The 16,665-nt window shown below is 31.4% G+C and overlaps 3 protein-coding genes across 3 annotated transcripts; 1 reads left to right on the forward strand and 2 right to left on the reverse strand.

Annotated features, from left to right (window-relative positions):
- Positions 1–3,125: 3,125 nt before the first annotated feature.
- On the reverse strand, positions 3,126–6,501 carry LOC11418346 (uncharacterized). Its single transcript, XM_003607521.4, has 8 exons — positions 6,171–6,501; positions 5,976–6,088; positions 5,819–5,868; positions 4,881–5,114; positions 4,626–4,778; positions 4,110–4,205; positions 4,002–4,022; positions 3,126–3,580 (listed from the first exon to the last, which is right to left on the reverse strand). The coding sequence occupies exons 1-8, from the start codon at positions 6,494–6,496 to the stop codon at positions 3,413–3,415; spliced, it is 1,161 nt and encodes a 386-aa protein (XP_003607569.2). The 5' UTR covers positions 6,497–6,501; the 3' UTR covers positions 3,126–3,412.
- A 2,920-nt stretch (positions 6,502–9,421) lies between these two features.
- LOC11417767 (transcription factor bHLH30) lies at positions 9,422–11,962 on the reverse strand. Its single transcript, XM_003607522.4, has 2 exons — positions 11,341–11,962; positions 9,422–10,031 (listed from the first exon to the last, which is right to left on the reverse strand). Exons 1-2 carry the CDS (start codon positions 11,635–11,637, stop codon positions 9,558–9,560), a joined length of 771 nt encoding a protein of 256 aa, XP_003607570.1. The 5' UTR covers positions 11,638–11,962; the 3' UTR covers positions 9,422–9,557.
- A 2,566-nt stretch (positions 11,963–14,528) lies between these two features.
- On the forward strand, positions 14,529–15,883 carry LOC11410471 (senescence-specific cysteine protease SAG39). The gene is made up of 2 exons (XM_003607523.3): positions 14,529–15,020; positions 15,122–15,883. Exons 1-2 carry the CDS (start codon positions 14,576–14,578, stop codon positions 15,712–15,714), a joined length of 1,038 nt encoding a protein of 345 aa, XP_003607571.1. The 5' UTR covers positions 14,529–14,575; the 3' UTR covers positions 15,715–15,883.
- The last annotated feature ends 782 nt before the right edge of the window (positions 15,884–16,665 follow it).

A 16,665-nucleotide genomic window follows, 5' to 3' on the forward strand; every position in this document is an offset into this window, starting at 1 on the left:
ATTAAAAAAAATGGTAAAATGTTGCTCCATACTTGGAAAGCCATTTTTTATGACATGAAAGGACGATTTTATTTTCAAGATAGCATATGGGATAGTAATGTATGGTTTAAACATGGATTCTTAAGAAATCTTTCTGTGATGAGAAATGATATTTGTACAATCATTTTATGATAAATTTTTGACAACTTTCTCTTTCATACTCACATAACATTCTTATCCTCTCTCTCATTTTTCTCTCTATTATTTTTGACTAATAAAAAGAGAGAAAACTAAAATTGTCACCAAAGTTATCATTAAATGGATATCCAAATATCATTGCTCATGTGTGATATGGTTCATGATATAGCCTACGATGATAAGGTACTCGACACTACAACCGGGTGAAAATAAATCTTGTACTTTTCTAAAAGATTATAAAAATAATACTTGGATCAAGAAGTATCCGTAACATAATATAGTACTCTACTTGTCCTTATAAGCCTTCTGTTTTGTATGCTATTATTAACAAATTGTTATTTGTTTGTATGTGTATTAATTTTGACTTTTTATTTTTCAAGACAAGTTATTAGTTATTATTAATAAATGCATCTAGTAATTTGAAATGAGTTTATATTTAGGGACAAATTTTTAGTCAAATGAGTGCTTATATACATGGACGACTGGAGTACTACTAAATGCTCTAAGAGCACGTGTTAACATCCTTAAATAAAAATGAGAAATGCTAGCAACGCTCTCTTTTAAACACTCTCTCTAGCACTCATTTTTTTATTAGGTGAAAACAATGTGGGATCTACACTTTGAAAATGGAACCCACATAAAGTGGTGGGACATACATTAATTTAATCCAATAAAAAAGTGAGTGCTAGAGATAGTGCTCAAAAGAGTGTTCATAACATTGTTCAATAAAAATAACGCGTGTTAACATTTCCGTTTCATATGCTCTTCAAAACTCCATTTTTCCTCTCTATTACTATAGTTTTAAAATGTTTTGAAGTGTATATTAAATAAGTGGTTTCATCAAATATCATACTCCCTCTATTCCATTTTAAATCACATCATTTGAAAATATGCATTATTCAAGTAACATTCTTTGAACATATTTTTCTATTAATTAATATACAAATAAAAACGGTATCATATAAGATATTGTTGGATTTGACTCGATGAATATTTTTAAAATATCAAATTTTTATAATTTCTTTTAATATTTTATCAAAGATATTTAAGATCAAGAGTGTTAGCTATCTTTTTTTTTTTTTTTGAAAGATGAGTGTTAGCTATCTAAATTGAAAAATTATCAAGAAAATGTATTTAGAATTTAGAATGAAAATAGTGAATATATGCAGGGAAACAAAATTATTTCCTTATAAATTTTTAAAATTGGTTCAAATAAATAACTTAATCAAATAATTATCTAAAATTTTCTCTATCAAATTATTATCTAAAAAAAATAAAGGAATTATCTAATAAATTTAACAAAAGCTATGCTAAATTGAATATAGTTTAAACTGAAACTTAATGAAGAACAAAACTGAAAACAAATAAATAGTTAGAATTGAGGACAAAACTCATGTAGATTTTCTTATGTGTTTTTCATATGATTTTTAACTAAAAATAAATACATTTTGTGTAGCTATAACAAACTTTGATAAAATTATGAGGAGCGAATCATACAAAAAACACAAAATAATATGCACTAAGTTTTATTCTTAGAATTAAGAATTAAAATAAAAATAAAACTTAGATGCATTAAATTTATTCACTAATCAAGAAGAAGACTAGTGAAGAAGAAGGAAGAAGATGAATTAAAACAAAGCTAATGTTAAAATGACATGTGTACTTACTTAACGTTTTTTTAATAAATCTAACGAAAGGGATTAAAATATATATCGGAGATGAACTTAAGGGAATGAAAGAAATCAAAAATTAATTATGGGACCAAAATGATACCAAAAAAAATTGTTAAAGGATTAAAAGAGAAATTTAGTCGATTATTTAATATAGTGTCATGATACATATTAAGAATTCCACAAATGAAGTATTTATTGTAGAAAATTAATTTTTAACTTTTTGAAAAATAAATTGACACAATTTCCAATATGTAATTTCTATTTTTAATATACTAAAAAATGCTGTAAGAGCGAGCACCTATTAACATTCGTCAAACCAAAAAGAAACGTGTTCACATTTCTGTTTCATATACTCTTCAAAACTCCATTTTTCCTCTCTATTACTATAGTTTTAAAATGTTTTAAAATGTATATTAAATAAGTGATTTCATCAAATATCATACTTCCTCCGTTCCATTTTAAATGATATAATTTGATACTACCTACGTTCTTAATTATAGGAGCCTTTTGCAAAAATTACGGAGATTAAGAAAGTTGATTTAGTATTAAATTTGTATATAATTACTATTGTTTTTACAATTTTATCCTTAAGAGAGAGAGAGTTAATTTATGTTTTCAACATAATATTTATTGTTAATTGAAAAAAAAGATGCAAAATAAATAAGGGTACGTTAGTAAAGAAATAATTAATGTACTTGAAAATACCAAAGGAGTCTTATAAAAAGGGACAATTTTTTTTTCTCAAAAGGGTCTTATAATTAGGGACGGATGTAGTAATATTTTTCTACTAATATACAAAGAAAAATGGCATCATATAAGATGTTGGATTTGTCTCGATGAATATTTTTAAAATATTAAATTTTTTCTAATATATCATCAAAGATATTTAAGATCAAAATCATGTATCGACATATCTGTCAAGTCAACTGTATTGTAAAGGATGGAGGGAGTATTATCTCGTTTATATTTCCAAAACTATGGTAATGAAAAGTATGTACACCCTCCGATCACTATTATAAGCAAAAATTCATTTTTATTCATTTTTTAGGTTCATTCATTAAATGTTATATGTGGTTTATATATATATATATATATATATATATATTACATACAACATTTAATAAATGAACCTAAAAAATATAAATTTTTGCTGATATTGACTTACTCATTTCACGAGGTCTTAATTTCAAACAATAGTGACTTTTGTCACACCCTGACTTTGTATTGATAACCAAGATTGGATAATGTCCATAGATAGACCGTGAAGAAGATAGCTTTAAAGCTTTTAACGTAAGACAGACAAAGAATATTTTGTTGTCCCCTTAAGATGCACATCCATTCTAACATTCGGAAGTACAGTATTATCTTATTATGTACGTTTGCTTATCCTTCTTAAACATCATTCCTAATCTATTATTCTTGATCATACACCATTCAAGCTAACCAAAGAACAAAGCAAAAAACAACCAAATAAAGCTTCCTAACAAGTAAAACCTTTCATTAAACTTAAAGTTGTTTGTGTATTCCAAAAAGTTTTAAAGGAAACAAAATCCCAAGATGTTTCATTGAGGCACAGTAGCCGTTAAAGTTACGTGCCTAGGGTCGGTAAGAATTGATTTTATGTTCACAAAACCAGCTTCCCTCAGTGTTTCATCCATATCGGTCAAGTAGTACTCGTCAAGAAAGGGTTCTGTGCTCTTCATCAATGTAAACAGGACAGGAGACAACTCCTACAAGACATGAAGAAAACAAATGAACAAGTTTGATGATGTTCCTACTAGACAACAATTTACCATAAACTACATGAAAGATCTTTAATCAGTTTTGGATCCGTAAAATCTCACTTCATTCTGATTGATTCAAAATAAAAAGAGTATGCAGTATTAAAAGTTATGTTACAGGCTAAGTGATTTTCAACGTGACAGCGACTATGCGTCTCTAGTAGCATATATGATTTAATGTATTGGTTCATATTATCGTTGAAATGTAGTTATGCAGATAAAAAAAGAGTCAAATGTAGTTAGCTCTTGAGCTAACTTATACATATTATGTTAATATTTACTGTTAACCACAATATAAGGAAAAGCTATATAAACAAACTCAATGTATTGATTATAAAAATATGATCAAGAATAAAAGATGGAAAAATACCTGTAGGACCTTTGACTTTGGCTGCACAAGGCAATATTAATGATATTAGTGTTTGTTATAGGAGAATAAAAAGAAAGAAGAAGAAAATCTGATCATGATTTTATTTACCGAATTATCTGTCATAGCAAACGTGCCTCCAGGTCGAAGGAGACGGAATGCTTCCTTTACTACATTCACTATGGCTCTTGCAGGACATTCATGAAACTGCATAAATTGACGAGTCAAGCAAATAAAATCTACTGAATATTTTGTTAAAAATATTGTTAGAGCAGTCAAATCTATGTATCAATTAATTCACATGGAAAAAACTTTCAAAAGATGCCATCATTCAGCTGTTTAGGACTTGTGACTTGCAGTGCAGGAAAGATAGCACCTAGATTTCAATTGCAAGATTCCTTTCCTAGGAAGTAAAATACACGTCTGCAAATTCCTTTGTTCTTTATAAAAAGGTTTTTCTAGTATATTGTCATATTGTGTTACGAGCTTGAAAATCCACAATTGATTTAATGCAAGAACACTGAAGAATATTAGTCTCTAACCAGTGATTTTGAACATAAGAAAAAAGTGCATTGCAGCATTCTCTGAATTTAACGGAGGACCAAATAAGGGGAGAAGAAGGCATACCACATAAGAAATAGACACAAGATCAAATGATTTAGAAGGCAAGCCCGTGTCTTCCCCATTTGCATGTATCCATTTTATAGGATTTTTTCTAGGTGTTCCGCTCTTTTCCTTATGCTGGGCCACAGCTAGAAAATAGGGTGACATATCTAGCCCCTGGAACAAACATTTCAATCATAAACCATGTACATCCCATACACAAGGCTTCTTTTACATAGTGTTGACAGAACAATTTCAATTGCATTCGTTAAAACTCACAATGACATTGGCCGTAGGGAACTTGTCCGCAAGAAATCTTGAGCTTACTCCCACAGAACATCCAATGTCTAGAATGTCACCAATCATAGATGTTTGTGAATGCTGTAGATGATGTTGTTCAATTGCATTAAGCCAATTGCCACGCATTATCTGCGTCGCTTCTTCTACTGATGAAGCGGTAGGAATCGCTCGTCTTACCATTGACTTAGTAGCAGCCTCGGCTTCTGCTGCTGCCTATCATCATATAAAACAGATATTATGATATTTTCTTTGGAATTTCAGCAAAGAAGCCAATAAAGATCAGGATTTTCATCCACAGAGTAGTTTGTTAAAAAATGCACCTATGATTCAAATGGTTGCTAAAGAACAAAAGAAACAAAAAACCACATATTACATTGGAAAATCTCATAATTTGTAAATGTGCTTAAACAGATAGTAATGTACACATGATTAATGCCAAGCATAAAAGGTCCAGCAAAAACGTATTTTGACTGTTTGGTATCATCCATATCTTAGATGGATGCCAAGGCACATTTTTACAACTATAATGTGTAACCTTTGACAAACACAAATCTTTAAAAGTAATAAATTGGAACTTGTGAAAGTTAGCAGTAACTTTGCATAATAAGTATATCAAAACAAAACCAAAAAAGTGTTGAAGAACAACCGTTATGTAGCACCAACACTTTAGATTGATGGTGTGTCCACACGACACCGACACATGTGGTTACATAATATTCAATTACTTCAATTTCCTAAATAATTACGAGTGTGTGTCCGGTGTTTGTGTCAATAATTCATAGACAACACAACATATTCAACTACCAAACCAAAGAGGAAAATATCTATGGTAACTGGTTATCAAGAAAGGAGTGACCAAATGAAACCATTCATTGACATTGACAAAAAGTGAAGTAAAGTTAAGAATTAGCACTTACCAGCCATGTAAGATTCCCTTCATCATATGCATGAAATGGATTCAAATAATCTGTACAGTAAATGAAACAGTCCTTCCATCAATACACTTGAAACATGCAAGTGCAAAGAAAAGAGAAAGATTATATGTAGTAAATTAAAGAAGTAAGATGAAATTACAATCAGGGTAGACTAAAGATTGGTTTTGAATGCTATCCAACTCCTTATAAACTTGTGACTCCAAAATCTCTTTTGTCATTTCCCTCCAAGGTATGTTGTTTTTCTCAGCTGTACTGCATTTACAATCACATCCAAAACTATAGTTATGCAAAATTTGAAGCAAATTAAAGTGAGTAGAAGCAATGGTTAACCAACCTTATAAAAACTTGTCTAGCACCAAGCTTGAGGATAGAGTATAAAGGCTTGAAAGATATAAGAGCTCGAACCATGCGAGAGAGAGGAGTCTCTCCAGTCCATTTTGGTCTTACCAGCTTTCCTTCTTCATAGCTACTAGCTTGAAGGGAGGTTGTTGTGTCGGAAGCTGCCGCATGAACCACCACATGACGCCGTGTTGGTGCCTTTGTGGTTGTGGTGGTGATGCCGTGTGGAGAGATTAATGAAGAGAGGTTCTGAAGTTGTGAACAAAGAGCCATTGTGTGAAAATGGTTCAAACAGTGGTAACCAAACGTAAACACATCCATCCTTGTGAGAGGATCTAATGGTTATAAGTCATCGACACTAAATCTAACTTACCAATAATATACAACCATGTGGACCTTGAAATAAACTCTAAGATCTATCTACATCTCCCATGCTGTCTCTAATGATTTTCCATTTTTAGTGTTAATTTGGGAAAAATACAAGAAAAAACATGCATGTGGCTCAAAATTTAATCATTTTTGTTTCGATTAAAGGACACAAATTATAGAGGAATAAAAAGGTAAATAAAAGATCGTAAAATGAAAATAAATACTCTCAGCTCCTTGCATTTTAACCATAGGCACTATTTATATAAAAATAAATGTTAATATATAAAATGTAGTTTTTTTTTTTGTTACATATAAAATGTAGTTCGATTTGTCTAAGTAAATATATACAATTTAAGTAAAATAAAAGATGAAATTTGGGAAAAAAAAATCGTAAAAGAAAGCGTCATAATAAAGATGATTGATAACTTCTTAGTTGTCACGGTGTAATACTCCGTTATCCCAAAGCAATTAAATGTTAAATAATACATCAGAGTATATCCCAAACGGGCATGTCACACTACTTTTTAAATTTTCTTAAATAGAATATAAAACTATTTAATAAACCACAAACTTTATTAGTTTCACCAAAACCTTGCAGCGGAATATTTTCATTAAAAACAACAACAACATCAATTGTTTAATTCTCCATAAAATCCTGGCATGAAAGCCTCATCAAAGTAATTAAAACAACAATAAGAGCTACATCAGCATGTTCCAAAAATTGATACATAGGAATGAAAATAAATAAGTAAATCCCATCCCGTACGTATCAGAGCCCTAGACACTTGAGCCACCACCTACTACTCAGGATCACCTGCAAGTTACCCATAGGAATGACAACATTGGTTTTTTTCTCCCAACACTTGTCTGTACGTAAAAGCAGTTCTGACTTCTCTTTTTCCTAACTCCCCAAATATTAACTCCCCTTTATTTCATTTACTCCCCCTTAATTCTATTAATTCCTAATTAACTCCCCAACCTCCAAAATAATATTAATTCTCACACTATTCTAATTATATTAAAATAAACTATATAATAAAATAATGCACACCACATAATCAACAAATATTATTTAAAATCATATAAAAGACTCTAAATAAATCAATAATAAATAAATTAACGACTAGGGCGTTACACACGGCCCAAAATTCAAAATCGTGACCGGCGCACAAACTAGAACATCTTAGTCCGGCAAGCCTATTGACGACACTTGACAAACTATAATTTAAACAATTTTTAAATTGACCTTCACTTTAAAATAATATCCACTGAAATTTCGACACAATATCCTCTGTATTTTCAATATTTTCCAAGGTATGAATCATGTCTATAAACTTGTATTATCAGTGAGAATCTCAAAGAGAAATAACTAGATGTTTGCACAACTCAAAATAAAACATTCTAGACTTTTAAATAATTGCATATACATCAATTGACGCTAAAATATACGATGTCAACCAAGAGGGTCTACCAAAAGTGACAATGCGAAAACTTTGAATTTGCTATCAAGTTACTATACCATATAAGAGAATTGTTTCAAGTGGTTCATTGAAAGAGTACGGGCATTGCAGTTTGATCTAACTCTGCTATTTTGCAGAGGTTTCGAGTTGGACACTTTAGATAAGGTAACAAAAGCGTAAGGGGGTATTAAACTATATTTTTGCAAGAAACAAGTTGAGTGATTATATAGTGATATAATTCTTAATGTGGTGTAGAAATTATATATGGACATTTGCGGCAACAAATATCAATATTACAAAGGGATGATTTTAGTAGACAAATTTTTGAGCACAATGGTAAAGAAATCTTTGATAAGATCCAATGAACAAGTTTTGATTCAAGAACTCAAAAGAGTGGGAAAATTTCACTAAAATACACATAGTGTAATTTCCATCAATATTTTACTTGTTTATTCATAATTTTTGCCCCCATTATAAAAGACATAGGCTACAATGGAGGAAAGATTACGAGCATAGCATAGCATGAATGCATGATTAATGAATAACTCTGGCTACTAAACAAAGAAAAGGTTATAACTTAATTGGCTATTTAAAGTGGGCAACTAAGTCGATGTTTGAGATGGTTACACATTCATTTGCAGCTCACTAAACATTTTTATCTCACCATTGAAGTGTTAGTTCGGTCTCCATTATGCTTCTATATTGCGTCGCTTCTTCTCTTGCATAAACTATTGAAATCAAACCCATTTTCCACCACGAAAGAGGCCGAATTTGATCTTGAGTTTAAATGATGAAATGTAGAATTTTTTTTAAACTTTCCAACGAATTAAAGATCACGTTAAACAGACATCCAGAGCTCAAGATCAAGATATAGCATAAACAAGACAGAGGTAACATCAAATTTCTACTTTAGAAGACGATGTTATTTACCGATGGTGTTTTAAACCATTTTCAGGTTTGACTTCAGAGTGATCACTAAGAGCATAAAATTGGTTCCTTTTTAGAGTGTCTTTGCGGATATTTATGACACTGTGTCATATATTTCATGACTTCAGAGTGATCACTAAGAGCATAAATATCGGTTCCTTTTTAGAGTGTCTTTGCGGATATTTATGACACTGTGTCATATATTTCACTTTGTCCAACAAGTGGGGTGGTAAGAAAATTTAGAAAATATAGTTTAGTGATTTAAATAATTGGGAAGTTTAAAATAATATAATGTATTCAGTGGGACTCATTTATACCACACATATGGAAGGCATGGATGTGGGTGCTCTAAGAAGATCACACTTTCCCTCACACCTAAAGTAGCTTAGGTAAGAATTTGTTTAGATTGATGTAATAAGCTGGAATTATATAGAATTGAGTGGTATAGAGTGACATTCACAGTCAAAGTTTACAAAATGCGAGTGAAATGGAGTTGGAGAAAATCATTGGAGCACTTATACATGAGTTTACATGGTACAAGAAATTACTATTATCATCACTCACTTCCTCATCACATTTAAACATGGTAAGGATATATAAAAATTCAAATTACTTGACAAAGGAACTTATAAGAAATTTTCTAAAGATGAAGAACTGAATATAGAAACCCTCCTTCTTTTTCTTGCTCTTAGCATATCCTGTGAAACAGAAAATCTACTAAGTACAGACTTAAGAGCTTGGTGAACAGAACCAGCAAGAAACTGTCTGTATTCAGCAGCATCAAAGTTTTGTTCTTCACAGCTTATTACAACAAAGACATTCTTCATTCTGTCTCCAAAAGTTGCAATATCTGCTTTCATGATGATGAGATGAAGAGCATCTAGGGCTTGTCTTATATTAGACAATAAACCTGGTTGATATTCACAACATAGTGATGCTTTAATTGAAAAAGGAAAACCGTTCCAACCTCCCTCTTGTTCTTCAACACTTATTTCATCATTGTCCTTTGGTATCATTAAACCTTCACATGCTTGTGTTTCATTCCTTTTTAGCTCTTTCAAGTGTCTAACTACTTCACCAAGTAATGATGCTTTGTCCATCTGTGTCATTAAAAGGAAATAATAATAATCAGATTTTTAGTGATGAATGACTGATTTAACATATTTATTTCTACTAGTATTTTTGCTTTACAATTCAAACTATAAGCATGATGTTGAATTTAAGTGTTAGTGGTTAGTCTCACATCAACTATAAACAACCTGAATGAAAGATATATAAGAGAGGTTTCTCATATACTAAATGTTTAAGTTTAACGTATAGATTGTGGTGTTGAGGTCTCTTAGTGTCCTAGTAGATAGTCTATTGCAGCCTTCGACACTCTCCCGGACTTCCCAACACATAACTAGGTTGGATAGTTAATATCAAATTTATATCACATCCATTTTTAAGGGAATATAACTCAAATTGTGTCCTTGACCATAAAAACAATTAAATACTCTTCTAAATGGTTTTACTAATGGATCGTCTAACATATGATCATTTACTAGTTACTACCAACTAGCATGGTTTATACTCCAAATTTTCAAGCTCCCAACACTTCTTCAATACAAGATGAGATGGATAATGGAAAATGCTAATTGAAGACATATTTCTTGAGCAATTAAAATTCATTAGCATTTTGAGACTTGTGAAGCCACTTCTTTGGAGAATGCTAATTGAAGACACTTCTTTGGAGAAGATGCAGGCATACATGGTCAGTACCAAATCCATCTAATTGGGACTTGTGAAGCTATGCTTAGAAGGAAATACCCAATAAAATACCATGTTACACCTTTGAAGTTTGATTTTATCTAACATTCTTTTAATCACCCTAGTCAATCATATAACCAGCTTAGGTCAACAATGATTACAATTTACTCAAATTATTTAGGTTTGTGTAGATTGAATTATTTGAACTTATCTACCAACAAAAATACTTGTGAAACTGTTTGTGGAACTTATGGAAACGACTTATAAACTTCTTAGGATAGCTTATGAAAATATTTTGTAACATATATGAAAATAGTTTGACATTATTTCCTTCTGTTATAGAAATAGTTATACATAAGCATTTATATGATATCTGACTCGGATCCTTTAAGCAAAGTTTCGGGCTCGATCCATGTGTAAAGGAAAAACTTGGGTTAGGAGGGGAGAGCCCACTAAACATCACTAGTTAGCTTTCATTGTGGATATTGGTTGGTGGATACTTCACACCAATATAATTGGTTATTAAAAAATAATTAAGCATTAATGTGATAAGTACTTACCTTATAAGTGCTTAATTTAGGTTTTATCCAAACATGGAGTTAAATTACTTTTCTGAATGATTAAAGAAAGGATGATGTAAAAGCATTATGTTGAACTAACCTTCAAAGCACCTGGAATGACACAACGAAGAGTATCAAGATGTGCATTAATCCTAGCTCTTCTCCTCCTTTCTGCCTCACTATGATTCTTCAAAGCTTCAACACTTCTCTCTGTAGTGGACACACCCTTTCCTTCCATTTTAACAGGTTCCTCTACAAGCTCCCCTCTCTCCCTATCCAAAACCAGAGAGAAACTTGAACCATACCCACTTCCAATTACCTCATTGTTTACTTCAAAACCATTTTTACCAATTCTCTCAGTAGCATCTCCAAATATATCATAACCTTCCATTTCCATAGCAAAGTGAAAAGAGAAATGAAAAAGGAGAGTTGTTTGTGGGGACCAAACACAGGAGACAACCTTGGAAACAATGGAATAAGGAGAGGTGTTTGTTCTGTGTCAGAGTTGTTTTGGAGTGTGATAGTGATGAAAATGACAGTGTCAGTGAACAAGTGACAGTAGATGATGATGATGATGGCTAAGGAAGTGAAGGAACTGTTATGGAATACACACCTTTTTATATTGGAGAAGTTCTTGTACCAATAAGATGTAAGGTGTGGCCTTGGTACTTTCTTTACTTGTAAAATGTTGAAAAATTTGCTTGATTTCAATAGTTTATGCATACTAGAATCATATAGAATCAAATATTAATAATAATTTTTAATTTTAGTTCAATAAAATCGTCACACAATCCACTATAAATCCAGGTGAGAGGATCATATCCATACTAAAATCATTTAAATTATCCTTAAACTTCTCTATTAAACGTATTATATTTTACTAGTATATGAAAAAATATAAGTGAGTCGAGTTACGGGTTCATCGAGATCACAGTATATTTCAAAACTTAAATAACATCAATAAAAGTTTTTACTTCGAGGGCGAAAGTTAAACTCATGCTCTAACGTTATAAACCTGATCGTTCTTCATCGGCTATTAGAGCACTATTTTAAATGCAAACTTCCAGTCATAAATTTGTTTTAATTTTGTAGTTACCCAATTTTAGTCACAAACTATTTTGCATCCATGTTCAGATTTAGGTTACCCAATTTTTTTGGATTTTTAACACAATTTAGGTTACACAAGTGGAGGACTTTTTTTTTTGATACAAGTGGGAAAAGAAACAAAAGGCAAAGCAAATCGGAAAAATAACAAAATGAATTTTTGGAGCCAAACAACTTTTTTCCAGTGTGATATACACAGCAATAGAAGTCTTAAGTCTCTCACCAACCAACAAGAAGGATATATTGAATAATGCCAAATGCTGATTTTAGCAAATTTTGAAGGGAATCTTATTGAGTGATGAGAGCAAAGTATATAAGACGTACAAAATCCACTATGTGTCATTAAATCAATAGTAACAATATTATAGAACAATATTAGTGGCAATTTAGATCTCTTGTGATCTCTCAATTGGTTTCATTATTGTCGCAATTTGCTTTTCCGTCTCTTCCACGTCTGCAAAGTGTAAAGCATACTATGCTTGAATTTTATTTTGGCATTGTTGGAGATTTCTAAACTCTATCTCTATTTTTTTTTCTTACTCTAATTATAAGTTTCATTTTAAATAATTAGATATGCATTGATAAAAAATAATTAGATTTTTTTTTTTGAAAATTCGGTATCTGATCCAAGAATCGATTAATCTGAGGGAACCAATCCCACCGTCCACTTGCAGGACCCCCTTTAAAGCCAGAGCAAACTTTGTATGGATTTAACCCATCGAAATTGGCACCAGAGGGAATCAAACCTAAAACCCATGAAGGAGCAAACTACAAGATCCCAAACCAACCCCAAATGGGGAAAAAATAATTAGATATTCTTTAATTTTCTTCAAATATATTGGTAATTATCATAGATTGGCACATTTATGTACATAAAAAATATATATTATGATGAATGTATATTTATAAAACTAAACATATTAAACTGAATTTATGAAAGATGTGTATGTTTGGTTTATTTTTTTTAAGAGACAAAATTGATTCTAGAAGTTTTAATAAAAAAAATTTGTTTAGAGGTGTAGAATTGATTTTAACATGTATAGTTGTTCTCAAAAATAATTGATTTTGACTCTAAAATTGATTTTAACATATTTAGTTGTTCTCGAACAATATTGATTATATATATAAATTTACTATTCAACTAGCATTTACATAAATTTATATTGATCAACTTCCCATTACATGAATGTATACAAAATAAATCATTTTATATTTAACCAAAATCAATTTCAGATAATCAAATTCAATTTGTATCAACATATATTCAAACACACACTTGGTAAACAATTGTGCTGTTGTACATAAATCATTTTGTACAAGGCTAAATATCCCTGTAGTCTATTATAAAAAATCCAAGTAATTAATTTGCACTAAAATTATTATTTTTAAAAGCAATATGAATTAAAAAATGTAGCAATTGTCCACAATTGAAACACAAAAGAGCTCTTCAAGGGAACATTTCCAATCAGGTTCACACACCTTTTTTCTTAATGTCAATGAAAGTTTCTTCTGTTTAAATTAATTTTTCTAGTGGTCCTCAACTTTTCACTGGGGGGCTAACACGATATTCAAGATTGTCTCCAAATTCACGTTTATACTTGGACCTTTGCAATAAAGTACTCCATATTCTTAGTAAGTTGTAACTTGTAACCCAAAAAACGGTGTATATATTTAGTTAATTACCTACTCTTAGTAGATATGTTATTTTGGAAAGATTCCATTTTTTATTTCATTTTGCTATTGATTCCATCGTTAACATATATTTGAATAAAAAAGAGGGAAAATATGATGATTCAGATTCGAATAATGGATTTCACATCAAATATTTTCACCGTCAATTTGGTCATACGCTAATTAGCAATTTGTAAACGCATAATAAAGATCATTATATTGTCAAACCTTCACTTTTATAATTTATAATCCAAAACATTTCCAACAAAAGGCATCCTTTGCATTAATATTTTAACTTTTTGTAATTAAAGCCCCCCATTTCCAACACAAGGGTCTCTCATTCAGAAAATTCTCCCGGGTACGTAACTGTGTATAGAAGATAAATTTGTTTTAAGCATCAAATTGAAAACTAGAAGAATGTTAACATTCAAATCATCATTGAATTGCCTATTATAAATACCACTGAAACTCTCGAGTACAAGCACAACAAACCTTTCTCACATTTAACTTGTTAACTAATCAACTTGAAAACAGTTCTTTGTCACACTTCACTAGCTAACATGGCTGCCAATAATCAATTATATCATAGCATTTCATTGGCATTGTTTTTCTGCTTGGGATTGTTTGCTATTCAAGTCACTTCTCGTACTCTCCAAGATGACTCCATCATATATGAGAAGCATGAACAATGGATGGTTCACTATGGCAAAGTCTATAAGGATCTTCAAGAAAGAGAGAATCGTTTAAAGATATTCAAAGAAAACGTAAATTACATTGAAGCTTCCAACAATGCTGGCAATAACAAGTTATACAAATTAGGCATTAATCAATTTGCAGACCTCACCAACGAGGAGTTCATAGCATCTAGAAACAAATTCAAAGGTCATATGTGCTCCTCAATCACAAAGACAAGTACTTTTAAGTATGAAAATGCAAGTGTTCCATCAACAGTGGATTGGAGAAAGAAAGGAGCAGTAACACCAGTGAAGAACCAAGGTCAATGTGGTAAGTGTCTATCTATTATGTAATGCATTCAATTACAAACTATGTGATCAAATATTGAATTGTCATTAAATTCTAGTTAATTTTAATTTACCTTTTTGTAGGATGTTGTTGGGCATTTTCTGCTGTTGCGGCAACCGAAGGAATCCATAAGTTGAGTACTGGGAAGTTGGTCTCTTTATCGGAACAAGAACTTGTTGATTGTGACACAAAAGGTGTAGACCAAGGTTGTGAGGGTGGTCTTATGGATGATGCTTTCAAATTCATCATTCAAAATCATGGACTCAACACTGAAGCTCAATACCCCTATCAAGGTGTTGACGGAACTTGCAGTGCAAACAAAGCATCCATCCATGCAGTTACTATTACCGGGTATGAAGATGTCCCTGCCAACAATGAGCAGGCACTGCAGAAAGCTGTGGCAAATCAACCAATTTCCGTAGCTATTGATGCTAGTGGGTCTGACTTTCAGTTTTACAAAAGTGGTGTCTTTACTGGTTCATGTGGAACTGAGTTGGACCATGGTGTCACAGCCGTAGGTTATGGTGTCGGTAATGATGGAACCAAGTATTGGTTGGTTAAGAATTCATGGGGAACTGATTGGGGTGAAGAAGGATACATTAAGATGCAAAGGGGAGTCGATGCAGCCGAAGGACTTTGTGGCATTGCAATGGAAGCATCTTACCCTACTGCTTAACTTCCAAACTTAATGCGTATGTTACCTAAACTTTGTAATTCGATCAAAGCTGTGATTGATTGTGCATTTATCATCTATTAGCTACATTCATCATGGTTTCTATGACTATTTGTGTATAGTGTATATATACTTGTGCATTTATCAATACAAAGAAGATATTAAGAGTAAATCCTATTGTTCGTTCTTCTCCTTCTTTAGTTTTATTTTATTCGCTTTCATAATTTTCGAAATCCCGTAAATCTTATTTTTTACTTGCAAAGGGATTTCAGGTGTTTATTGTTTCTCTCTTCCAACTTACAGCTTCTCTTTAAAGTAACATTGGTTTAGGTTTTTGAAATATAATGTAAGTCAAACAAGACGAATGTTGAAGTTCAAAATTCAAAATTTTAAACACGCAGCAGTTTAATTTAACACTTCTTTCACAAATTGCTTTGGTAAGATTATTAGATATTTCCAAGTTATTTCAATGAGAAAATTGAAACAAACTTTTTTTTTTTTTTTTAAAAAAAAAGGTATAGAAACAAAGTTATTTTTCATAAGAGGATATGTTCAAACAGCTATATAAACTTGATTAAATTCTTTCAAACGTCACCTTAATGAAGACTCCAGTATCAATTCACGGACAATAGTGACTCCCAAACTCATGATAGTTCTGGCCTATCTAATTGGTAGACTGGAGCTTCTACATTCCCCCAGTTAATGCAACGATGGATGAAAAATTCCATGCACTTTGACATCAAAGTTTCAAACAGACTTGGCATTTAACACCCAGATGAATGCTCGCCCCAAACTAACATGTATTGCTTCTCCATTTTCATGACTTGTGTGACCCACTAAACAAGCTTCAAACATACATTTAATCAACTTTCTGTTTGGAAAGTAAATGAGAACATCAATCTGCACTTGTAATAAAAATTACGGACATCTCTTATTGCTGTGGTATAGATTAAT

This window comes from Medicago truncatula, chromosome 4 (assembly GCF_003473485.1).
Source record: "Medicago truncatula cultivar Jemalong A17 chromosome 4, MtrunA17r5.0-ANR, whole genome shotgun sequence".
Classification (NCBI taxonomy): Eukaryota; Viridiplantae; Streptophyta; class Magnoliopsida; order Fabales; family Fabaceae; genus Medicago; species Medicago truncatula.

What these genes read in the sequence shown, in the direction of transcription:
- LOC11418346 (XM_003607521.4), bottom strand. Translation starts at nt 6,496, where the DNA reads ATGGATGTGTTTACGTTTGGTTACCACTGTTTGAACCATTTTCACACA. An exon ending in AAGGGAATCTTACATGGCTG is followed by an intron (nt 5,115 to 5,818) that starts GTAAGTGCTAAT and finishes ATATGATGATAG; the next exon opens with GCAGCAGCAGAAGCCGAGGC. An exon ending in CAAAGTCAAAGGTCCTACAG is followed by an intron (nt 3,581 to 4,001) that starts GTATTTTTCCAT and finishes CATGTCTTGTAG; the next exon opens with GAGTTGTCTCCTGTCCTGTT.
- LOC11417767 (XM_003607522.4), bottom strand. Translation starts at nt 11,637, where the DNA reads ATGGAAATGGAAGGTTATGATATATTTGGAGATGCTACTGAGAGAATT. An exon ending in TCATTCCAGGTGCTTTGAAG is followed by an intron (nt 10,032 to 11,340) that starts GTTAGTTCAACA and finishes TTAATGACACAG; the next exon opens with ATGGACAAAGCATCATTACT.
- LOC11410471 (XM_003607523.3), top strand. Translation starts at nt 14,576, where the DNA reads ATGGCTGCCAATAATCAATTATATCATAGCATTTCATTGGCATTGTTT. An exon ending in GAAGAACCAAGGTCAATGTG is followed by an intron (nt 15,021 to 15,121) that starts GTAAGTGTCTAT and finishes ACCTTTTTGTAG; the next exon opens with GATGTTGTTGGGCATTTTCT.